The sequence below is a fragment of the Tupaia chinensis genome, unplaced genomic scaffold (assembly GCF_000334495.1).
Source record: "Tupaia chinensis unplaced genomic scaffold, TupChi_1.0 Scaffold000060_1, whole genome shotgun sequence".
NCBI classification, from domain to species: domain Eukaryota; kingdom Metazoa; phylum Chordata; class Mammalia; order Scandentia; family Tupaiidae; genus Tupaia; species Tupaia belangeri.
The window spans coordinates 816,752-842,870 of record NW_006159518.1 but is presented as its reverse complement, the minus strand read 5'-3'; the positions used below and the strand labels follow the sequence as shown (position 1 = coordinate 842,870).

At 36.6% G+C, this 26,119-nt stretch overlaps 1 protein-coding gene across 1 annotated transcript in view; it reads right to left on the bottom strand.

Moving 5' to 3' along the window:
- The window catches only part of PLXDC2 (plexin domain containing 2), a 520,858-nt gene that overhangs the window by 122,012 nt on the left and 372,727 nt on the right, over positions 1–26,119 (bottom strand). Inside the window, exon 7 of the mRNA XM_006141612.3 lies at positions 6,841–6,940. Within this exon, the coding sequence (XP_006141674.1) occupies positions 6,841–6,940 (100 nt within the window). The remainder of the gene's footprint in view (positions 1–6,840; positions 6,941–26,119) is intronic.

The following is a 26,119-nucleotide window of genomic DNA, read 5'->3' as shown; positions in this document are numbered from 1 at the left end:
GACTCAGAACAGTCCCACTGCACAGGAAGTTCTACTGAAGGGCAGAATTAAAGTGTAAGATGTTTTGCATATGAATAAACAAAATTCTGTTTTTCTCTGTTATTTTGTTCACTCTCTGAATATAATTTTGGTTAACTTTTTTGAAAAATATCTACCCAGTCTGTGAACTCATAAAGAAACCATGTATGTCAAAATACATACAAATGTTCCTCAAAGAGTTCAATGACCCTGTAAATATTTAAAAAATACATTTGCTCCAAGTTAAACTTTAAGTTTCATTCCTGAAAATGCTCCTATTTCCTACTGAGCTGCAAACTATAACCCACGAAGCCAGGGCATGTGCATGGTAGCAGGAACAGTCAATAAATTTAAAACAGCAGGTGATAATGAGGAGGCACTTGATGTTAAGGAAGCAGCAGATCATGTATCACTGGTGAGAAGAATAAAGTGGAGCATGCTGTGGGATTCAGAAATAAGCCATTTTCATCACTTGGAGTAGCACCGTTTGGAGTCAGGTCCTTTCTTTCCATTTTAGTTTCCAGTGCTAGGATTCTGCATGTGGGTGTGAAAGTAACTTTCTCATTACTAAATGACACTGCCTTCAGTTTTCCTAATAAAAGAACCAGTGGAAAGAAGGGTGTTTTGGTTTTCTTGCTGGAAGTGTTAAGCTCATTAAGCTCACAGGGTGGAGAAATGGTGAGGCATGGTGGCAAAGGTTAGCGCCCAGATATTAGGACTGAAATTTACAACATTATTTCGCAGGAGAAACAAACAAGATTCCATAGTACGAGGCAGAATTGTGTGTGTCTTCAGGAAGACCTCTGCCCACTGTGCAAAAGGAGTTGGAGGGAGATAAGCCAAGGCTGAGAGAAAATTACTTAATAGAGCTATTTAGCAAGAAATTGTGAAATTACACATCACCTATACTACACTGTTAAAATGTTCTGGTAATCAAAAGACAATCGGAGCAACAACGAAATACCATGTTCTGCTCACTGAAACTGCAAAGTTTAAAAAGTAATGATATCTCAGAGCATTTGGGGATCTGGGGTATCTAATATAATGCTGACTGTTTGGGGAGCACATTGGTAGAACCTTCACAGAAAGTGATTTGTCAAAATACATAAAAAAACACTATTAACATTCAAGAGCTACACATTAATTTTCTGAGAATCAGGTGTGTGTAAACATTCGAAAACGAGAAGTTCACACCATTTTACTGGTAATTATATGAGAAGTAACCTACATGACCAACCACTGAAAAGAAGGTTACAGAAGTTATGAAACAAAGGAATGTGTTTTAGCCACCAATAACCACATTTTAGAAAGGTATTTAAATGTAGGAAGAAAAGTGTTGTATACACTAAAATGAAAACAAGTGGCAAAAATATTTATAGCACAATGCCAAGTTTTTAGATGTGTATGTATATATGTGTACATGTTATAAATGAAAGATTGGATGCAGATACACAGAAATATTGATTATGATACATGGGGGGGCTCTTCAAAAAGTGCATGGAAAATAAGTTGTCTGAAAACATTAAGCCCAGATTTGAAAATGCTTTGTCCAAAAATAAACTCATACTTTAATTCCATTTTTCCACAATCTTTTTTGATGTTTTCTTATGCCTCTGTAGCAAATTTATAGGTAATTTAAATTTTCCTTCTTTGTTTTTTGTTTGTTTTGCAAATTACTCTGAATTAAAATGCACTGTGTTTCTGATAACAGTAAGAATATTTTTACACTCATTTCTGAAATGAATAACCAGTTACCTTACATAAACATGTTTTTCATATCTGCATCTCTGGAGATTAAATCAGCTGATTTCTGGTTCTTTCTGTCTCTAGTTTCATAAATACATTTTATGAAAAACAGTACATTGCTAGACTCTCAAGTAGTAAACCATGGTTTGAGTCTCAAACCCAGTAGCTTAAAACTCATTTTGGGTATGTGTGCGTGTATGTGAGTGTTCCCTAAATTCCAAGAGGTGACAGGAGGAGAAGGGCTAGTTGTGTGGCCATGTCCCTCCCGGGGTGGGTGATTTCTCGTTTTCTGTCTGTCTCTTTGTTGAGTGCATGAGCTCTATAGGAAAAATCTCTTAAAAAAAAAATAGTGATTCAGAGACATGGCAACACATAGACACAAGTCTTATGATACAGACACCAAAAGCACACAAAGTGATAGAAAGAATGGGAGTTCCAGAGAGAGTCCATCAAAGTGGCTTTTAGTGGAAATCCTTTGCAGATCCTGATGCGCACCTGGGCTGGGTGGTGACATCTGGGTCAGATTCATTGTCTTTTTAAAAATAATTATTTTATTTATTTATTATTATTATTATTATTATTATTTAATTTGACCAGAGAGAGACGGAGACAGAGGGGGAAAGTGAGAAAGCAAGCCACCGGTTCCAGAACTTGAACTACAATCGGCTATGTGGGAGTCCAGTATCCTAACCACCACACCACCTGCTAGCCCCCATCTCTGTCTTCTTTAAAGTGATGATGATGAGGAAGACGACTGTTTGGTTAGTTTCCAGTGTCAATTTGTATGGATCAAGAAATAACCTGGAAACCAGGTAAAGCATCATTCTGGGTGTCTGTGAGGGGGTCTCCAGAAAAGACTGCCATGTACATCTGGGCGGATGAGATGGGGAAGGCCTGCTCTCAGTGTGGGTGGACACTATCCAATCAACGGGGCTCAGAGAGAACAAATATAGAAGGCAGATGGATTTCTTAGAGTCTAACAGACTCCTTCCTTGCACTTCGGAACTCCAGGTTGTTTCCCTTTGGACTCCCGGACTAAACCAATGGCTCCTGTGCATTCTCAGACTCAGTCTCAGACTGAGAGTCAGATGAACAGCTTTTCCGCTCTGAGGCCTTTAGACCGAACTAAGTGACCTGCAGTTTGCAGATGGCCTGTTGTGGAACTATTCAGCCACCATAATTGTATGAGCTGATTCTCCTAATAAATTCCCTCTAGCATAGATCTTCTCTTGGCTCTCTCTTTCTCTCTAAACAACTCTGACTAGTACAATGATGATGGGAAAAAACCCAGGAGCGGTATGTACAAGCAAAGCACTTTGTGCTAGGTACTGCAAATGATGTACTCACTGTATTTTAGGTACTAAGGTGCTCGTTTTATATATAATGAAAGTTAAAGTAATTAGTGCTCAAGGTCTCATGGCCAAACTTTGCACTATATTCCATACTTCTTATATTATTTTAAAGAATTATTTCATTTAATTTATCATTATGTCCCACATTTCTTATATTGTTTTAAAGAATTATTTCATTTCATTGATTATTATTATTTAATTTGCAGAGACAAAGGGGTCGAGGAGAAAGCAAGCCATAAGATCTGGGACCAAAACCGCAGTCAGTCATGTGGGAGTCCAGCACCTTAATCACCATGCCACCTGTTGGTCCCCATATTTCCTATATTTTAACTAATTCCCATTTTTTTTAAATGAAAGGGTTAATTTCACTATAGGCTTTCCTTGCTCCACAAATAGAGCAAGGAAATTTTTGCAAGGAGCAAGGAAATTTCCTTTGTAACCTCAGAGCTACTTATCAATTTACTAACAATGTGTCTGAATTCCCTCTGATATTTACATTATTCAGACCACCTGATCTTTTTTAAAAGATAAAGGTTATATTAATTAATTATGTTGGAATGTGACATCAAAATCATTTACAATGTGAAAGCCTTTAGAAATGAAAAAATGTAATTTTGCATTCCTTGTTATAGTGTATAGAGGTTATGAAGATTGTTTGTGGATAAATCTTAATAATAAATAAATTTCAATTGCCTTACAGTGTTCTGAATGCTGCATTCAAACCTTCACAAAATCTGGTAAGAATGGTATATAGCAGGGGTGGTCTCACTGGGGAAACTTATTCTCAAACCTGTACCTTGCATTCCCAGGTTGCCACGGCTAGATTACACCAAGTCTAGCTTCTATAACCCATGGAACCAAAATGATTAAAAGAACAGGTAACTGATCTTATGAGAACAGGATCCTATGTAACATACCTTCGAATACATAAGAAATGAAACCATCCATTACTTAGGATAATGATCAGCTGTTCCCTAAGTCCACTCAAAAGAAGCAAAAAGGATAACCAAAATAAAGAATTTAAATTCCTCTACAAGGAAGACTTCTAATAGTGAGGGTTGTTAAACATGGGAACAGAATTTTGGAAAGGACTTAAATATTTATCTTAGTTTTGATTACACGAATACATGATGCATAGATCTTTAGGAATTACCTTCTTTCTCCAAAAAAAGTAATACTTTAAAACTTGCATGATGCTAATTCTGGTGATCTAATCTCTAGTATAATTTTTTTTCTTTTTTTAAAGCTGAGACTATGGCCATATTTCTCTTCTTATTCAGAAGCTCATGTAACAGATACTGTTACACTTTTCAAAGGTGGGAACAGATTTTTTTAAGGAGATTAAAATTTGTGTTCTCAAAAAGGATTTTAAGTAGAGCACATTAATTCCAAATTTTCTTTCCCAAATATGCACCTAATGGAAAAGATGGGGAGATGAGAGTCTCAGGACTTGTATTTCTTTCTGGCTAATTTTCTCAGGACTGAGCAGTAAGTCCAACAGGAAATGTGTCACTCCAGCCTGCAGCTAGCCTGAGGAGAGCTGGTCTCAGAAGTCCAAGTCTGAGTAATGTCTTTCAGTGAATGCGGAGTCTCAAATGTTGGACATAATCTGTTCTCAAACATTCATGAAAATTTTGCCAATTCATGCCATTTATTTTTGGAAAAATATTTTTTCCCACTGAAACATAAGAGTTATTCTTTTACCCTCTTACAAGGAATGCAAAATTACATATGGACCCTGAAGTCTAAATACAGTTTTATCATGAGGAATATATAGACATGATATTGGTATATCAACATTCATTTGTGAAAAAAAAATCTTTTGTATCCAAAAATTCCTGGGTCTTTTCCTCTAAACAATAGTATATCAGAATAGCAATGTGGATTAAAATACCGTCTGAGTTGGTTCAAATAAAGTTCTTTCAGGGATGAAAAGACCCAACAAATAAACTAAAACTAGTGTTACCCTTTACTTGTGCAATAATTGACTCAAGTCATGCTTGATTTAACACCTCTAAAAAGAAAAATGTGAGAACACTCCTCCTCAAACAGAAGCCAACTTTGGCTCTCCCAGGGCTTAGCCTCTTATTTAAGACTTCTGTCAGAAGCCTTTATGTTGCCTACACACACTAATATATCCTTGCTTTGTTCACAGTGCAGTTTAGTTTCTGGAAAATCTGTCTTGATTTAACAATTCCCTTGAATATTACCTCCCACAAATTCTCAGCTAACAAGAAGAAACCTCACAAAGAATGCACATACTTTACCAAGTAGAATGCCATATAAGAATGTGGCTCTAAAGTATAGTTGTAAGATGACCCTTAAGATGTTTCTGGCCAATCCAGCCCTCTGCAGCATCTAAACAGTTTCCACTCCATTTACTTTCTGTATTTGAGAGATGACAGACTTTAACAGAATCAGCTCGAGTCAAAACCAGACAGCATATGCATGTAATAAGTTGTCTACTGCTATAATGAAATAAAGAACAAGAACTTTGAATAAAAGGAAGAGAAGTGATCTAAACTTGAGATTTGGCTTATTATCATCCTTTAAATAGGCACATCTAGGACACAAACGCTCCTGTACTAATATGCTGAAATATCTCTCAGACTGTTCTTGACTTAAAAGAGGTTTAAAACCCAGAAGCTTTTAAAAGATGACTACCTAATAAGAGCTGCTACAAAATTCAGTTTATATTACGATTTTATAATATAATGAACACAAAGTTCATTTTTCCCACTAAAACATAAGAGTTATTCTTTTATACTATGACAAGGAATGCAAAATTATATAGGGACCCTGAAGTCTAACTACAGTTTTATCATGTGGAACATATAGTAACCAAAAGTAACACATACGTTTAGGTTCTTCAAAATGTGAACTACACTACATAGGCAAAAATGATTTAAATGAAGAAAATACATATTTTCTCTGTTATTTAATGGCCCAACCAAATTTTAATTTACCTAAATATACACTTTTTCTTTCATCTTTCCTTATACTGCCAAATTAGTTTTACACATTATACATAAAATAGCAGAAAGCTGCTCCATTCCTCATAAACTTCTTTAAAATAAGTGAACAAACATAAAATGTCATATGCTTATCATTTAAATAATTGGTCACTCTTTTATGTTTTTCATATTAATTAAAGAACTATATCTGCTCACCCAAGTCCACTATCTAAGGAATCCAAATCATGCATTCTTGGCTTGACTAATTTCTCTTTACATAAGTCATTAATTTAAGAGTAACTGAGATAGCCAATGCCAACAGAAGTAATAAGCCTAATGATATAATTAACAAGCATCAACTAGCTAAGTGATTGCTTTTTTTCAATATATCTGCCTGGAGCTTAATCTCCTGTTTTTTTTTTTTTTCCTTGTTATTTATTTAATTAATTAATTCATTTTAATTGCCAGAGGATGCATGCTCTTGCCAGAGAGAGAGAGAGAGAAATAACCTCAGTGCTCCCCCCCAGCCCCCACACTCCACTAGAAGTGGTCATGCTGCAGTCCCTTCTCCTTCAATTCCTCCATCCTGTTGGGATTTTGAACACACATGTATATACAGTGGCATGTTTTATAAGCCTCTAGGGTCAAGATTTAAACCACAGTCAGGTATATGGTTCCCTTAACCACAAGGCTAAGGGACGGGTCCACAGTTTCTTTTCAATGTACCCTACAGAAGGTTCACACTTTTTAGTTACCCTTCTTCTACTTACTGGGAATTTGTTGGATCCTGTGGACGACGACAAATGCATCTGACAGCCCCACTTTCACTGGATGATTGGTTGAACTTATCTGTGTGACCAAAACAGGAATCTGAAAAAGACAAAAGTAAATCACAATGTGTTAGATTTGCATTCAGGAAGAGGTAAGGAGGGAGTGTGATCATCTTATTTGATGGGTAAAATCAGGTGTCAGAGGACTAGAGAGAAGGTAAAATGTGTTGGAGAAGAAAAACATACTGTCCCCAAATTAACATCAGGTTAGTCCTACAAAATGAGTCAAGTGACCAGAGTTCCTGTACTACAAATGGCTACTTGGTTAAAATCTATTCGATGCTGGACAATGCAAACTAATCATCCATATAGAAACTACAGGAATGCAGTCAGTGCTAGCTGTAATTTCAGAAACAGAGATTCTTCCTTTCCTACTTATTTTCCGAAAAGACTTTTTTTGTATATTTATATGTGTGTGTACACACACAAACTCACACACACACACACACATATGTATATATAGAGAGAACACTTTTTTTGGGGGGGAGGTTTTTGCTCTAGGGCGTGTATGCTCACCAGAAAGACAGAGACAGAGAGACAGAAAGTGATAAATTACCCCCTAAGGGGGACGGCCATGCTGCAATCCCTTCTCCTCCATTTTCCTCTCGGGATCTTGGGCACGCATGCACACACGCCCGGTGTGAGTTTAAGTCACGGGTCCGGGACTCGAACTGTAGTTGACTACATGGGAGTCCAGTGACATAGCTATTATGCTAACTGCTGGTCCTGAGAGAACACCTTTAAGAAACCTTGTTCACAAGTGACCTTATAGACACAAGTGCTAGAAAATAACAAGCAGATTAATTGCTAATTATACACTTAACAATTTAATTGTTGATTAATATATAGTTGGATCTCCTCTGGAAAATCAATGAGTTCCTATGGGTAATTCCATGGTTACTTTTCCTAAATTTGAATTTGGATGGAACAAAAATCTTAATATGACAGGCGTTTCTAATATTTGCAGCTTAAGAATTAAGATAAATCAAGAATATATCTTAGAATGTTCTAATAGTTATAAATGACACGAACTACAGATAGAGCCTACTTTCCTAGATTTAAGAAAAGATTCACTAGAGATAATATTACTCTATTTATTACCAGTTCCATAGCAACAAAAATGGAAATGAAACCATCTTCAACAAATAGAGGTACAAGAGAGAAAAAGGAAAGAATAAATCTCCAGAAATATCTTTAGGTAGAATTAGCAGATGTGGGCCATCTGTGGGCACTCCTCTAAAGAACATATTAGAACAGACATTGTTGTATAAACTAATAAACAATAGAAAAGTAAGAAGACAGGGAATTTAGCTGGAAAGAAGACAGCTATACTGCTTATTTTCTCCCATGATATCATACAATTGTAAAAGGGATATTTGTTAAAATAGATAAATTAAGAGCAAATTTACTGTTTCTGAAATTGGTAGAATTATCTTGAAAAAGTAAATAGAAGATAGTGCTTTTCCTTATTTACTATTTACTATGCCAGTATTCTCTTGAACAATGTTAAGGTGTTCACAAATTTTTTATCAGTATGTTCTGTTTTTAACCAACATTAAGATGTATTCTGGGGCCTGGTAGGTGGCATGGTGGTTAAGGTACTGGACTCCCATGTAGCTGACTACAGTTCAAATCCTGGACCCAGTGACTTGCTTTCTCACTTTCCTTTTCTCTCTCTCTTGTAAAATTTAAAAAATAAGTAATAATAGCAAATAAAATAAAATAAATAAATCTTAAAGAAATAAATAGAAGTATTCTGAAGCTTCATGATGGTGTAGGAAGACAGAGTATGAAGTATAAGTGTGGAATTGAAGCTGCCTCGGCATTGGGATCATCATCTGTCCAACCCTTTCCTGCATACTCATGTCTAAGAAAATGGCTACTTGCCCTAACAGATACTACCCACAGCTCAGGACTCCTGGACCTCCCTAAACTGAAGAAGTGAGTACTTCACCAGATGTTTCAAAATCTATGCAGACACACAGATAAATGAAAAACAATAAGATCTCTCTTTCCCAAAGGAACACAATAATTCCTCACCAACCATAGATACAACATGAGAAATTCCAAAAATGTCAGAAAAGGAATTCAGAATATTTGTCATAACAAAACTCAATGAGATACAAGAGAAAAGAAACAACCAATTCCAGGAGGTGGGAAAAATATTCCATGACATAAATGGAGAGTTCTGTAGAGATAGCCACCCTCAAAAAGAATCAAACAGAACTTCTAGAGATGAAGAATATAATATAGGATATAAAAAACTGCTCCAAGTATTAAGAGCAGATTAGATCACATAGAAGAAAAAAATCCCTGACCTGGAAGAAAAACATCTCTGATTTTAGTCTAAGCCATCAAAAGGAATGAAAAAACAACCATGAAAAATGAGGACATGACTGTGGCATGGAGGTTGGGGGAAATGGGTCTCCCCATGGTTAACTGCATGGTTCAAGTCCTAGACCCAGCAGTTTGAGGAATATGCTGGGCACATGCATGTTTGTCTTCAAAGTCCCAAGAGGAGAGTGTAAGAGAAAGGACTGTGGCATGGCAATCTTCCTGGGGGTAAGTGGTGCTTTCTCACATCTTTCTCTCTGTCTCTGTATCTCTGATGAGTGCACATACCTTATAGCAACAACAATAATGAAGTAAAGAAAGGGGAAAATAGACAACGTAAGGGAAATTTGAGATAACATTATATTAAGTGGCTACATATTTGCATAATGCATATTTCAAAAGGTGAAAAGACAAATAGACATTGACAATCTCTTTCACAGAATATTGTCTGAAAACTTTCCAAATCTAGAGACATACAGACATACAGATCCAGGAAATACAAAGACTATAAAATAAAATACATTCTATATAAAATGATCCTCACTAAGGAAAATCATAGTCAAAATTGCAAAAGCTAAAGACAAGACAATATTCTAAAAATGAGATAAGAAAAACTCAAGTTACTTATCAAGGATATACCATCAGACTAATCACAGACCTTTCAACAGAAGAAGGAATGAGGTAACATATTTAAAGTTCTGAAAGAAAGAAAAAGTCAAGAATATTAAACTCAGAACAATTATCTTTCAATGAGAAAAATAAATAAAATCACTCCCAATAAACAAAATCTTAAATAATTCAACACTAGACCAGCTTTTTAAGAAATACTTCAGGTAATACTACATCAAAAAGATGAAAAAAAAAAAAAAAAAACGAGGAAAGAAAAACCTAGGAAAATGACTAGCAAACTGCAAGAGCTATGTCTGCATATATTTATAATAATGCTGAATGTTAATAGATTAAATTCCTCAATTAAAATAAAAGGATTGGCTGAATGGATAAGAACCCAAGAGTCTCTATATATTGCTTACAAGAAACATACCTCGTTGTGGGACCAGCAGTTGGCGTAATGGCTATGTTGCTGGACTCCCACCTAGTCAACTGCGGTTCAAGTCCTGGACCTGGTGGCTTAAACTCACGCCAGGCATGTGTGTGTGTATGCTCACGATTCTGAGAGGAGACTGGAGGAGAAGTGATTGCGGTGTGGCCATCCTCCCCGGGGGGTGATTTCTCGCTTTCTAGCTCTCTGTCTCTATCTTTCTGGCGAGTGCACGTGCCCTATAGCAAAATCCTCTTAAAAAAACAAACAAAAAAACCCCCACACACTTCATTGTTAAAGACATACATAAATTGAAAGTGAAGGTCTGGAAAAAGTCATCACACAAACAGAAATCAAAATGAGGATGGAGTACAGATACTGATATCAGACAACATAGTTTTTTTTTTTTTTTTTTTTTAATTTTCTTTTTTTTTTTTTTTTTGAGGTTTTTTTTATATGGCATTTTCCCGCTCACCAGAAAGACAGAGAGATAGAAAGTGAGAAAGCACCCCTCAGGGGGTATGGCCATGCTTCAATCCCTTCTCCTTAATTCTCCTCTCAGGATCTTGGGCACGCACAACACATGTGCCTGGCATGAGTTTAAGCCACCGAGTCTGGGACTCGAACTACAGTTGACTACATGGTAGTCCAACGACATAGCCATTACGCCAACTGCTGGTCCCAAGACAAAGTAGATTTTACAATAAAAACTGTAAAAAGAGACCAAAAAAAGGATGCTATATAGTATTAAAGAGATTAATTCACCAAGAAGTTATAACAATTATAAATATTTATGACACCCAACACTAGGACACCCAAATACATAGAAAAAAAGACTGCTAAAGCTAAACAGAGAGGTAGATTGCAATACACTAATTGGTGGAAATATTAACACCCCAATGTTACCATTGGACAGGTCATCTAGGTCAAAATAAAGAGTCACAGAGGCTAAATAATACCATAAATCAAGTGGACCTGACATACATCAATAGAACATTTCACTCAATAACTACAAAATATACTTTTTCTCAACCCCACATGGAACATTTTTGAAGACTGATGACATAATGGGTACAAAACAAGCCTTATAAATTTTAAAGTATAGAAACTACACCTAGCATCTTTTCTTACCACAAGGGAATTAAATTTGAAACCAACAACAGATAATTGTGAAAATATAAATATATACAAATACAAGGACATTAAACAATTTCCTCTAAATGATTTTACAACTAAAAAAGTTAAGATCAAAGTTAAATAAGTCTTGAACCCAATGATAATGAACATACATCTCTCTGTGGTCTTCATTGCACAGTGAAAGTAGTCCTCCAAGGGAAGTTTACAGCAATTAGTGTTCACGAGATAAAAACAGAAAGATGCAAATAAATAACCTACTGACATAACTCAAGGAACCAGAAAAGCAATAACAAAAAAATCCAAAAATATCAGAACAAAAGAAATAATAAAGACTAGAGCAGAAGTAAATATAATAGAGAATAAAAGAATAAAACAAAACTTTAACTAAAAATTTTTTTTGGACAGGATAAATGAAATCTACAAATATTAGCTAGACTAATCAAGAGAAACAGAGAATGGAATCAGATAAATATATTCAGTGATGTAAAAGGCAATATTACACCAGATATCACAGAGATACAGAAGAGTATGAGAGAATACTATGAACAACATATATCATAAACTAGAAAACCTAGAGGGACACATTTCTGGATATTTACAATATCCCTAAATTGAACCAGGAAGAAATAGAAAGACTGAATAGACCAATTACAAGCAATGAGATTGAATTAGTAATAAACAGTGCCTCAACTAAGAAAAGTCCAGGACTTGATGGCACCATTATATTAAGTGGCTAAATATTTGCATATTTAATGAGTTAACCCAATTCTCAAATCCTTTAATGAGTTAACCCAATTCTCAAATTATTTCTAGATATTCAAATTAAAGAAACCTTACCAAACTCATGTTATGAAGCCTCCATTACTTGATACCAAAAGCAGCCAAGATAAAGTAATAAGAAAACTACAGAGCAATATCCCTGGTGTATACAAATGCAAAAATCCTCAACAAATATTAGCAAATTGAATCCAGCAGCACCGATGATTATGCACCATAATGAAGTAGGATTTTCATAAGGTATTCAAAGATGGCTCAACATACACAAAACAGTAAGTGTAATATATCACATTAACAGAAGGAAAGATAAAGACCATATAATCATACCAACTGATGTAGAATGAGCATTTGATTAAAATATTACAACATACATTTATGATTAAGACTTTCAATAAAACAAATATAGAAGGTATATTTTCCAAAACAATAAAAGCCATCTTTAGCTGTCATTGTACTGAATAGGGAAAAGTTGAAATCTTTTCCATTAAAAATTGGAACAAGATGAGGTTGTAATAAATGAATTCAGAAAATGTTCAGGATACAATATTATACAAAAATCATACTTTTTTTTTTATGCACCAACAATGAACAGACTGAGACAGAATTGAACAAGGCAATCCCATTTACAGAAACAGAGAAAACAATCAGAAAATTGGTTTGGAATCATAAAAGAACCCATATTGCCAAGGCAATACTGTGCAAAAAAATAAAGTTGGTGTCTCTGACTTCAAAATATATTATGAAGCTGTGATAATCAAAATAGCATGGTACTAGCACAAAAACAAATGTATAGACCAATGGAACAGAATAGAAAATCCGGAAATAACCCCCAAAACATACAGCCAACTGATTTTTGAATAAGGTATGAGACAATCCAGTGGGGGGATTGAAAGTAAGTCTTTTCAACAAATGGTGCTGAGAGAATTGGATATTGACTGCAAAAAAAAGAAAAAGAAAAACTGGAACCTAATCTCTCACCATTAACAAAATAGATCAAAGATCTAAATAAAGCCTCAAATTATAAAACTTCTTGTGGAAAATGAAGGGGAAGCACTTGAAGATATTAGAGTAGGCAAAGATTTCTCAAATATGATGTCTAAAGTACAGGCAACAATTCTAAAAACATACAAATGGGAATATATAGAGCTAAAACGCTTGTGCATGTCAAAGGAAACAATAAATAGTGAAATAACAACTGACAAAATGAGAGAAATATTCCCAATTTATGTTTCAGATAAGGAATTGATAATCAGAATTTACAGGGAACTCAAGCAGCTCATCAAACAAACAAACAAACAAACAAACAAACAAAAACCCTAGCAATTTATTTAAGAATATGGGCAAATGAGCTGAACAGAATACTCTGCAGGAAGATATGCTAATGATCAAAATGCATATATAGAAATGTTTGATATCTCTTATCACAAGGGAAATGGAAAGCAAAACCACAATGAAATAGCACCTTACTCCCATCAGAATGACTATGATCAAAAAACAAACAACCAAACAAACAAACAAAAAAACACAAAAAAACAAGTGTTGATGAGGCCGTAGAAAATAGCAAATCCTCTGTCCTCTGGCACTGTGGTGGGAATGTAAATTAGTACAGCCACTGTAAACATTCCTCAAACACTTATAAATAGAACTACTATATGACCCAGTAATCCCACTCTTTGGTATTTACCCAAAGGATAGAAATCATTCAGTCAGAAAAATACTTGCACATCCATGTTTATTGCAGCATTATTCACAATTGCTAAGACATGGAATCAACTTACATGCTCCAAAGCTGATGACTAGATTTATAAAACACAGCAAATATGGAATATTATTCTGCCATAAAGAACAGTGAGTCTTTTCATTCAAGATTTTAATGCTAAGTGAAATAAGCCAGACTATAAAAGACAAACATTGTATAATCCCTACTCAATGCATTCCAAATGTCTGCACTGCAATTTAATTATTGAAAGGATCAAAGACAACAGTAGAGATGCCAAGTGCAGATACCGGAGTTTATGTGGGAGGACGGGAGAGATGGGTGGGAAGATCAGGAGAAAAGCAGGTAACAGATACAAGCATGCAATGCTCTTTGTTGAAAATGATAAATTGGGTCATCAGGGAAGTCATGAAGCATTTTTGCATAGAAAAATATGTCATGACTTTTCCGGCAACCCAATACATGACCATAGATGTGATTTTCACACACTTCACACATGCTTTGAAAAACCATATTGTACGCCATAAAGATGTACAAAAATGATATGTGAATGGCAAATTGTAAAATAAAATATAAAAACGTATTCTGACATTAAGAAGTATTTAGTTGACAGAAATCCAGACAACAAACAAAACTGAATGAAGATTTCTGTCCCTAAAAGTTATCTACAAAATGAAAGTCTGATATACTTTGGTGATTTGCTAAATCACAATTCAATATCAATGTATGTAATCCTCTTTCTTAATGGGCATTATACTATTAACCAGTCTTAAATTCCACGTTGAGAAGTGCTAATACAAGTGTAATTTGTATTTAAGACAAACTTAGTTACAAAAAGTGAAAGAATAAAGATGCATAAACAAACCAAATTACCTTTGTATATCCTAATAAAGCAAAGTCACATAATTTTTAAACAGTAGCACTAATAGATGACTGTATAGAAGACCATTAAATCTTGGTTACTGGCATTTGTCACTTGCTTTTATCCTGCAACATCTACGGGTGCAGTTTTCTTCTGCAAGTGATGAGCTACTTTCCCAGATAATTCTATGGCAATTCATTGTATTTCCTCCTTCCCATACTCTTGGCAGAACTTGCATTTATATTGCTGTCAATCGGAAAATTCTACTCAGTTGTTATGACCATTATATGTTTATACCAGAACTTGTTTTCCAGGTCACCAGTCTTGGTTCCTTTAGTCCTCCCAGTAATTTTCTCCTTTCATTTTACACTCCACCTATCTTTTCCTTTACCTGGCCAATTTTTTTCTTTTCTTTTCTTTTTTGAGAGATACTCTTGCTATAGGGTGCATGGGTTCACCAGAGATAGAGATACAGAAAGCAAGAAAGCACTCACCAGGGGGAATGGCCATGCAAAAATCTCTTCTCCTCTATTCTCCTCTTGGGGTTTTAGGTACACATCCATACACACCCAGTGTGTGTTTTAAGCCCCCAGGGGCCAGGACCTAAACTATGGTCAACTACGTGGAATACAGTGCCTTAAACACTACACCATCTGCTGCCCCCTATCTAGCTATCTTTCATTTTGATTTTTTTCTCGTTCTTTCCTCTTACTTTATTCTTCTCTTTTCTACTTTTACATATATATTTTGTCTCTGCATCATCTTCTTCACAAGAGTTTCTTATGTGTGATAAACTTACTGCACTGAGGCAATGGCCTTAATCAATGGCCTTCTTCTTTTTTTTTGGAGAGGTTTTCGCTACAGGGCGCGTGCACTCGCCAGACAGACAGAGACACATAGAGACAGAAAGCGAGAAATCACCCCCCAGGGGGGATGGTCACACCACAATCCCTTCTCCTCCATTCTCCTCTTGGGATCTTGGGCACGCACACACACGCGCCCGGCGTGAGTTTTAAGCCACCAGGTTTGGGACGCGAACCGTGGTCGACTACGTGGGAGTCCAGCGACATAGCCATTACGCTAACTGCTGGTTCCCATCAATGGCCTCCTTTTGACCAGATCTTTTGCCTTTTTTTTTTTTTCTCCCCCAATTTTTGCCATTGGGCATGTGAGCTTGCCAGAGAGAGGAAAAGCGAGGAATCACTCTCTAGGGGAGATGGTAATGCCACAATCCCTTTTCCTCCATTATCATCTCGGGATTTGGGGCATACATTCTCACACGCCCAGTATAATTTTCAAGTCACCAGGTCCAGGACTTGAACCGGGAAGTCAACCATGTATGATCCAGTGTCTTAACCACCATGGCATCTGCTGGACCCCTTTGTTTTCTAATCTTGCTGTTCTTTCCCACTCAAGATGGGCTGAGTAACATGGAAAAAAAATATAATAAAGGCAATAGTAAACGTGAAGCGAGAAAAAGAGGCTTGAAAAGCTGCTAGCACATTTCTTCTTCCTGTCTTAGATCCCTACCACTATCAAGATTTGTAACTTGATCTGCTGAAGGTACATGAGAGATACATGGAGAAGTGTTTTCTTTTAAGCAGAGGTCACCCTTGACAAGCCAGCCCCAAGCCAGTCCACCAGTTAAGAGCTGGCATGGGAGTGAGTCTAGTTGAAATCTGCACGGTACAATCTAGATTGGTAAATTCATTAAGCTGATCCATACATATCTTGTAAGAAACAAAACATGGAGTTGTTTGAAGCCATAACATTTTGGGGTGGTTTGTTACACAGGAATACTAACTAATACATTCTCTGTTAAAGACTGAATAGCCAATTTATAAAATGTATTATTATTGTTCCTTGTAGTTTTCTGGAAATCAGATAAATATCTAATTTTAGGTAAAGGTAAACTTCCAAGATTGAAACATTCCAGTGTAAAAGTTTCATTTTCTGTATTTTTTCATTTTCTACATCTACTTATTTTCTAGTTATTCTTCTGACTACAAATTCCAAAAAATTACACCATGTAGTTACATAAATCCAGATTGATTTAACTTAGTAAAAATCCATTCCAAAGCAAAATGGGCAGTATCACATTGTACAGAATTTTTAACCACTAAAAACTAAGCAGTCATAAACTGACCAGCTCCATAGGAAGATCGCTATTATGGATGACCTTAAAGGGCACTTTAAAGCCTCAAGGTATTTCATTCTCTTGAAAGATTTCAGCTTTTCAAGCTTTAACAAGTAAGTTGTCGGAACCAGCAGTTAGCATAATGGCTATGTCGCTGGACTCCCATGTAGTTGACTACGGTTCAAGACCTGGACCTGGTGGCTTATTACGGTGTGGCCATCCCCACTGGGGGATGATTTCTTGCCTTTTGTCTCTCTGTCTCTCTCTGTCTTTCTGGTGAGTGCATGCTCTCTATAGCAAAAACCTTTAAAACAAAAACAAAAAAAACCTAAGTAAATTGTCATGAATTCTAAACAAAACTTAAGGAAAAAAGTAATACTCTACCAGTATGTTAAGAAATAGAAGTTGGTATACCACATACAGATGAAGTTTACATTTATAACTATTGCCCTATTGCCAGCATTTTTTTTTTTTTTTTTTTTTTTTTAGGGTTTTTGCCATGAGAGAGACAGCAAGACAGAAGGTAAGAGGTCACCCCCCCGGGGGGATGGCCACGCTGCAATCCCTTCTCCTCCATTCTCCTCTTGGGATCTTGGGCACACACACACACGCGCCTGGCATGAGTTTAAGCCACCAGGTCCGGGACTTGAACTGCGGTCAACTACATGGGAGTCCAGCGATATAGCCATTATGCTAACTGCTGGTCCCACCAGTTTAAAAGATTTACATAGTCATGGGGCCATGACTTCTAAGTACTGTGTCTGACAAACCATCACTATGATAAATATCTATATTCTTGAGTCTTAATATAATTTAGGAATATAGAGTAGAAAATAAATTTCTGAGACTATCTGTTAATATAAATTATTTTCCCCGGTGGGCATATCTGTTGTACATGCTGTTTGATAAGAGGAGATAGGATTCGTTCACTCATTTATCACATAATAGTTTAACAAATTCTCTGTATTATTGTTGGCAGTGGAACTACACAGAGAATAAAACAAAGACTCTGCTCTCATAGTTTACACCCTAGAGAGTAAAGACAGACATTAAAGCAGGTGAGCATAAATAATATATATAGTATGGGGACCAACAGATGGCATAGTGGTTACGTTGCAGGACTTCCACATGGCCGAACATGATTCAAGTCCCAGACCTGGCAGCTTGAAACTCATGTTGGGCACATGTGTGTGCATGCTCAAAATTCCAAGAGGAGTTTGGAGGAGAAGGGATTGTGGTATAGCCATCCCCCCCAGAGGGGTGATTTCTCACTTTCTGTCTCTCTGTCTTTCCAGTGGGTACACGTACCCTATAGCAAAAATCTCTCTTAAGAAAAGTATAAATAAATAAATAAATAAATATATATATATATGTACATACACACACGTATACATGTATATGTATATATATGTACATGTATGTGTAAATGTGTATGTGTATGTATAGTATACTAAAAGGTGGTTAGTGCAAAGCAGAAAATTAAAGTATGGTAAAGACAGAAGGACAGAGGTCTCTACAAGAAAGGAGAGTCACAGAAGGTCTCTTTGATAGGGTGAATTTTCAGCAGAAACTCGTAGGAAGGGAAGAGAGAGACTACTATGTGGATATATAAGAAGCAGCTCTGGGCAGAGGGCCAGCACATGCAAAGGCATGTAATGATATGCTTTTGTTGTATTTTAGTAATGAACAGGTTGTCTCTGTGGCTGGAGAAGAGTAGTAAACAAGAATGCCAAAGAGGTGGCAGCTGGCAGAAGCAGACCATAGGGAGCAAGTATTCCTTGTAAGCCATGATACTGATTTTGGATTTTATTCCAAAAGATAGGGGGAGATTTGGAGAGTTTTGAACAGAGGAAGGGAATTACTTTGTATTTGAAAGATCACACTGAAAGATCACATTGGCTTCTGGGTAATCAAGACTATATAGAAAACGTCTGCCACTCAAATGAGTAGTATTAAAAGATACAGGAATTGGGAACCAGCAGTTAGCGTAATGGCTATGTCGCTGGACTCCCATGTAGTCTACTGCGGTTCGCGTCCTGGACCCGGTGGCTTAAAACTCACGCTGGGCGCGTGTGCGTGTGTGCCCAAGATCCCGAGAGGAGAATGGAGGAGAAGGGATTGCGGCGTGACCATCCCCCCTGGGGGGTGATTTCTCGCTTTCTGTCTCTATGTCTCTCTCTGTCTGGCGAGCACACGCGCCCTATAGCGAAAATCTCTCCAAAAAAAAAAAAAAAAAAGATACAGGAATAGAGAAAAAGGGAGGAGGAGGGGTGGGACAAGGATGATCACTTTATTATTTGCTTCAAATGCATTTCTTTAAAATTTTGAGTAAAGGCCTAGGATTTCAGAAATGGTGTTGTTTTGCCCTGATTATATATTGAAACTTTATGTACAAGAAGCTTTCAATGGCCTACATTTTCCTAGAAGCCACTCAAGCCTTTTATAAAATAATTACATACCAGGTTTATAAATAAATACTTTCGGGGTGGTGTCATGGTTAGAGCTGGTGGTGTCATGGTTAGAGCTGGTGGTGTTATGGTTAGAGTGGCTAGATCCCACATAGCCAACTGCAGAGTTCAAGACCCAGACCCAGTGACTGGAAAAATAAGCTGAGCATATGTGCATGCATGTGTGCCCAAAATACCAAAAGGAGAAATCAAGAAGAGGAGATTGCAATATGACCATTCCCCATGGGAGGGTGCTTTTGCATATTTCCTCTCTCTTTTTGGCAAGTGCATATATCTGCTAGCAAATTTAAGAAAAAAAGAGCTTTCAATAATTGAATCAAATACCTACTACCGTCAAAGATTAATGAAAAAAAAAGATAAACAATCCTGGGCTTTTTCAGAGATTTCCTATGAAATCCTGTCTATCTTTCTTCATCTGTTACTGTCCTAGCTTTCCTCCTCTCCTTGAACTGTAACCTTTCTCATTCAAAATATCCAAGGTGCCAAGTAATAGGCTGTGTGAGGTCTCTGTGACCAAATCAGCCTGTCGCTGGTTTTCATTAAGATGAATTAGGAACACTGCTAAAAGCCACATTTGTAAAAAGCTACTTTAAGAAATTATTTTATTATTACTCTTATCATTTAATTATATATATATGTATATATATATATATATATATATGAAAGAGAGTGAGCGAGAGAGAGAAAGCAAGCCACCAGGTCTAGGACTTGAATAACCACACCACCTGCTGGTCCCAGATAAACTACTTTTTGATCAATACCAATGAAGCAATTGGGTGTCTGTGTGTGTGTGTGTGTGTGTGTGTGTGTGTAAACAAACTTTTTAGATTTATAGCTGGTTTTGGGCAAAATTAGCACAAGACTGGGCCTGTCATATGGTCATAGTCACTTATTCCACAGAAAACTTTGTATTTACAAGAATATAAAATACCCAAGTCAGTGAATCTGTGGCCAAAGAAAATGTCAAAGTACCAAAACTCTAAAAACTTTGTTTATGGAAAGCAATGTTTTATCCTTTCTACAAATTTATGCTCATCTTTAAAATATCTCCTGAATCAGCCAAGCTGAGGATACCAGGAAGACAACCTGGAAGAATGAAAATGTTGAAATGCAGAAGGTTTTTTTTTTTTTTTTTTAAGAAATGTAGTGTCTTTATTTTCAAGTGCCTCTATCAGTTGCTATTTTATGATTAAAGTAAAACTGAATTTTAATTGGGTCTTTGGGTGCATTGTATTGAATTATACACATCTGAGAGTTGGTTTTGCAATTAAATTCATTCCACAGGATAGATTGAACATGAGCATCAATGCCAGTTAAAACACGCTTCCATTTGTGCTTAACCGAGCATTCAAAAATTCTCTTAACGATATTTAAATTTTTTTGTATTTTATAAGACACTGATAAGTATGTTATTTGGTATACCTTTTTTAATGAATGACATATTGAAGCAAACTAAGTGTAGAAGTAGAGAGGGAGAGCAATACCTAGATAAAATTAAAGTAGAAAAAATATCAGGAGTAAGAAAAGGTCAGGCAAAGCACAATGGCCTTCAGAAACAGATTCAAAGGCCAAAGTTGCTGTCCTGTCCATACTGTGGTATCATTCTCAAGGACTTGGGGACTTAACGCAATCCCTAAAACATGAGTTTACATCTGTTTCTAAAACACAGAGGTAACAGCGTGCTGCTAGAGTCAGCAGTGATGGAATTTTATTTCCTCCTCTGTTCTGCCCTGCAAATTTCACCAAAACATTTGTTTCCATTCTGGGCCCAGGCAGCACAGTTTCTCAGCAACACCTTGACTGTACAGAATGTGTTCCAAAGTATGAATCATGCCTGTCAGAATCTACCTGGAAAAGAATCACACTAGGCCCAGCTACTGTAGTAAGTATAATGCAAGTGCCCTGCAAGGCTGTTAGCCATATGGCTAACTGTGGGTCCAGATCCCAGGGTTAGATTGAAAACACTTTGGGCACATGAGTGGGTTCCTAGGATCCTGAGGAACTGGAGGGCTAGGGAAAGGAGAATATTTCATAACAAGAGTCTGTTGAGGGTGCTTCTCTCTCTCTCTCTCTCTCTCATGGGTGCTCACCTGCTCCACCATAATAGAAAATAGTTTCTCTAAATTCATTTTTGTTCACTTCCAAATTAACAATGAATGTTTTATGACTTAATATTAAAAACAACAATAAAACACAGAAACCCCAAAGCTTTCTATTTTACCCATTTTTATCTGCAGTCAATCCTTAACCTCCCACTTCATCTTCCATAAATGTCTGATCTGGCTTCTACATTATTCAGCAGAGAATCTAATTTTAAAAAGTCACACTTTTACTATCAAACCAACGTATAAAATGTAAAATACTAATGGTCAGTTGTCTGCAAGCTGTGTTTGAATATAAAGCCTTTTCGTTAAATTTGATAACATAAAAATCCATTTGCTTTCCTGAATATCCTACATGATTCACACAATTATTTTAATAGCTTTTTAGTTAACTTACTGATTTCTTTCATGTGCTAGACATCGAGCAGTACACTTGACAGCGTGAATGCAAAGATGAGGCATAAACTAAATTTCTAACACCCCATGTGTCCCCATCTCCACAATCATCCCTTGTAGAAAAACTATAGTGATACCAACAACATGAAGTTGGTTAAGGTCAGCCCCTGTATTGAAAGAGGGGTTTCAAACTCTGTTTCTACATATGTAAGTATGAGCCTAGGCTGAGAAAGAAGACACTAATGAAGGAGAAATCAGAGTGAACACACTTTCCACCAATTTTTTCCTGTGGAAATAAGTGCAAACCAAGTGCTTCTGATTTCTCATGAAAAAAAAAATGCAAATCTATTATCTTTATTAGAAATATTCTTTTTTTTTTTTTAGAAGTTTTTGCTATAGGGCGCGTGCTCTCGCCAGAAAGATAGAGCGACAAAAAGCGAGAAATCACCCCCCCAGGAGGGATGGCCACGTCGCAATCCCTTCTCGTCCATTCTCCTCTCGGGATCTTGGACACATGTGCACATGTGCCCGGCATGAGATTAAGCCACTGAGTCCAGGACTCGAACTGCGGTAGACTACATGGGAGTCCAGAGATACAGTCATTATGCCAATTGCTCGTCCTTTTATTAGAAATATTCTAATATTTAAATATTGGCAACATATCCATTTTACACACACACACACACACACACACACACACACAGAATATGACAATACACCATCTGTCTGACCACTGACTTGAAACTGCTCACTATTGAATGGACAAACTTGAGTTTGAACTTCACGCAAAAGAAGATAGTGAAGTTGATGCCACCAGAAGATGCTTGTGAAACTTGCCTCATGATAGTCAAGACGGTGGCAAGGATTTGATGTGAGCTAACAGCAAGATAGGGAACCTTGTCTAAACAAGGCCTTGAAATAAAACACAGAGAAAAAAAGAGAGGGGATTAAGCAAAGCTTACATCCTGGGCTTGGGAGAGACCCCTGGGATGCACCAGGCCATTCACTTCAGAGAACTCTCTGGGCATGAAACATAAGGGCAAGGAGACCTGGCTGTAGATGTGTTTCCTACCCAGTGAAATAAACTCAGGGAAGTGAGGCTGGGAAGGATAAAGTGAAGAAAAGGCACCCAGTGAGATCACACAGAAATTGCCCAAGGACAACATGCCCAGCTAGTGGCAGGGGTGACAACCAGAGCAGATTTCCTATTACTAAAATCATTTCCTCTAGGTTACTGGTTTTCCTTTCTTTTTTCCTTCCTTCCTTTTTTTTCTTTCCTCATAGTATTTGTTATTGGAACATTATCAAGGGAGAGTCATTCAATTTGTCATTTTGTTATACTATGGAAAGCAACGAAAAAATTAAAAATGTCTAGAGCTTTTATATGTAAGATATCTAAAAAAGAGTTCATCTACAAATGTAGATGAATTAGATAATAAATAAAGCCATGTAGATAAAAATTTCAGTACTTGTATGGATTTCATATACTAGCAAATGCTCTAACACAAAATCATCTGTGCCTACATTTTCCCTGGAATTACTTCTTAAGAGGTTTTAACGAGCATTTTATTCCATCTGTGTTTTCTCAATCTTGTATTATATGTATAGTAATTACGTGTATATGAAGTTGTTTCTATTTACATATTTATAGTTTCTTGAGGGAGTGTCAAAAAGTTGGGAAAAAATAGAAGTCTAAGTATATTTTGGTGGAAAATATGTGAAATCCATGCATAGTTTTTCATAATACACTTTTCATGAGCTCTCTGAAGAGCCCTGGTATATTATATTCACACACATGCAGCAATAGCCATTGAAGGCAAATTACTTCAGATGTAAATGGTGGTGATCTCACTGTTCGGTTCTTTTTGACTTTCTCTTACTCTGTTGAATTATCTTTTTTTCCATAAATTCTACAAGTTCAGCAAATGTTCATCTTTTAATACTTTCAGGCTGATAACCATGAATGAAGGGTCATTACAGTTTAAATAAGAGAAATAGTCTTCAAAGAAATTTAAAAAATGCATTAAGGGCCCCATTGAAACCTACAACTAATTGGCGATGGTGATTTATTAACTACGCATTCTTCCACAGAAGCAGTAAATGTTACACTAAAGAACATTCTGTTTAAACACTTAAATGGTAGAATAGATTAAAAAGTGATTTCACTTAATAAATGGTGAAGTTCCTCTATATTGACCTCCTCTCAAATTTGCTGCTGAAGGAGATGGTAAGGTATTCAACCAAGAAGATGGATAAAGTAGACTAAGTGCCAGGTCAGGCATGCACTTTCTATTCTCTATTTCTATTGCTATGTAGCGGAATTAGATAACTTCATTTTTATAAAAATTGCATTGTCCAAATCTAATGACCACCCTTGTCTCTCATATCAGTTGCTAAAGAAAAGTAATAAAACTTGCAACAGACACAAAAAGAATCACATCCTTCCCTAGTTTGCATCTACAGTGACAACAAATTCAAAGTATACCAAGAGAAGAGAGGGGACAAGTCAAAAAGTGCAACTTCTAAAGTGTGATACTGTGCTAGGACAGACAGCATTAAGGACTGTAAAACTCTGATTTGAGAATAGTAGGTCGTTTTCTTGTTATATTTTCCATAGAGAAGCAAATTCAGATTTGAATCTATTATAATCAAATAATCATTACTGTTCAACAGAAACATAATATAAAAAAATCTGGAGTCTGAGGTTATAGTTAGTTATTTAAAAAATAGGAAATTTTATTTAAGAAAGAGTTCATTTTTTAGGTTTATTTATATATTTCCTTTATGAGCAAGAGAGAGTAAAGGAGAGACAGCACCCCCAACATGGTCAATTCCATGATCCCGCCTCATCTCTCAGCCAGCCCTGCATCATGGGTAAGGGCATGCCTAGTATATTCATGGAGGGCTCTGGCCTTGAACCAGGAACCTTCCCTAATGAGATTGCCTTGCAAATGGTTGCATTTTAATTCTGCATCACTTTCTAGCTCTATGATCCATTCTTTTTTTTTTTTTTTTTGTTTTTTTTTTTGGAGAGGTTTTTCCTATAGGGCACATGCGCTCACCAGAGAGACAGAGAGAGACAGAGAGACAGAAAGTGAGAAATCACCCCCCCCCCGGGGGGGGGATGGCCATGCTGCAATCCCTTCTTCTCCATTCTCCTCTTGGGATTCTGGGCACGTATGCACACGCGCCTGGCATGAGTTTAAGCCACCGGGTCCGGGACTCAAACTGTGGTCGACTACGTGGGAGTCCAGCAACACAGCCATTACGCCAACTGCTGGTCCCTATGATCCATTCTTTAAAACTCACACACAGCTTTTGTTCTTTTAAAAAATTAACAGATTAATATGCTGCATGCTACTCAGTCATAAACAAAATTCTATCATTTGACACAAAATAGATAAACCTAGAAGATATAATACTAAGTGAAATAAGCCAGACAATTGAAGACAAATCCACCTGTCCTCACTTAACTTTTACGGAATGTCTACACTCTATGGTAGAAACTAAGACTCATAAGCACAGAAATAGAGACAGCGGTGGTAGACACTAGGAGTTTCTTCGGAAAGAAGGGGTGGGGATGGGGTGGGAATTGTTAGAAATATTTTAATGGACCTAAGATGGACCTAAGACTTCATGTAAGTAAGGGGAGGAGACTATGACATGGTATATATCACAGCAGGGTAAAAAAAAAATACTGACAATTTAACACATATTTCAAAAAAGAAAAAGACAAATACTGTAGAAAGCAGAGCAGTCTGACCTGCGCTCTCAGGTGGCTGAGGTAACAGTATGGTAATGTCCAACTAGGGAAGACTGTTGAAGATATCAAAGTGAGTGAACCAATTTAGTCACTTATTGAAAAAACAAATTTGTAGGGAATTTCTCTGCAACAATGGTTAGGCCCACAGGCTTTAGAAACATATTCCTTTGAATAAATCTTTATTCCACTAATTTGGGAAACTCAATTAGCTTCTCTGGGTATTTTAGGTTCCTTCTCTGCAAATGGAAAAAGTAGCTACCTCTTGTTATTTGTGAGAAATGTATGAGGTAAGTTTTAAGCACTTAGATTAGTGTCTGGCAAATATAAAGAGCCCAGTGAATGTTAAATTTAAATCAGGTTTGGATATTGTTATTAAAAGCAATAATAGGGGGAACCAGCAGTTAGCGTAATGGCTATGTCGCTGGACTCCCACATAGTCGACCGCAGTTCGCGTCCCGGACCCGGTGGCTTAAAACTCACGCCGGGC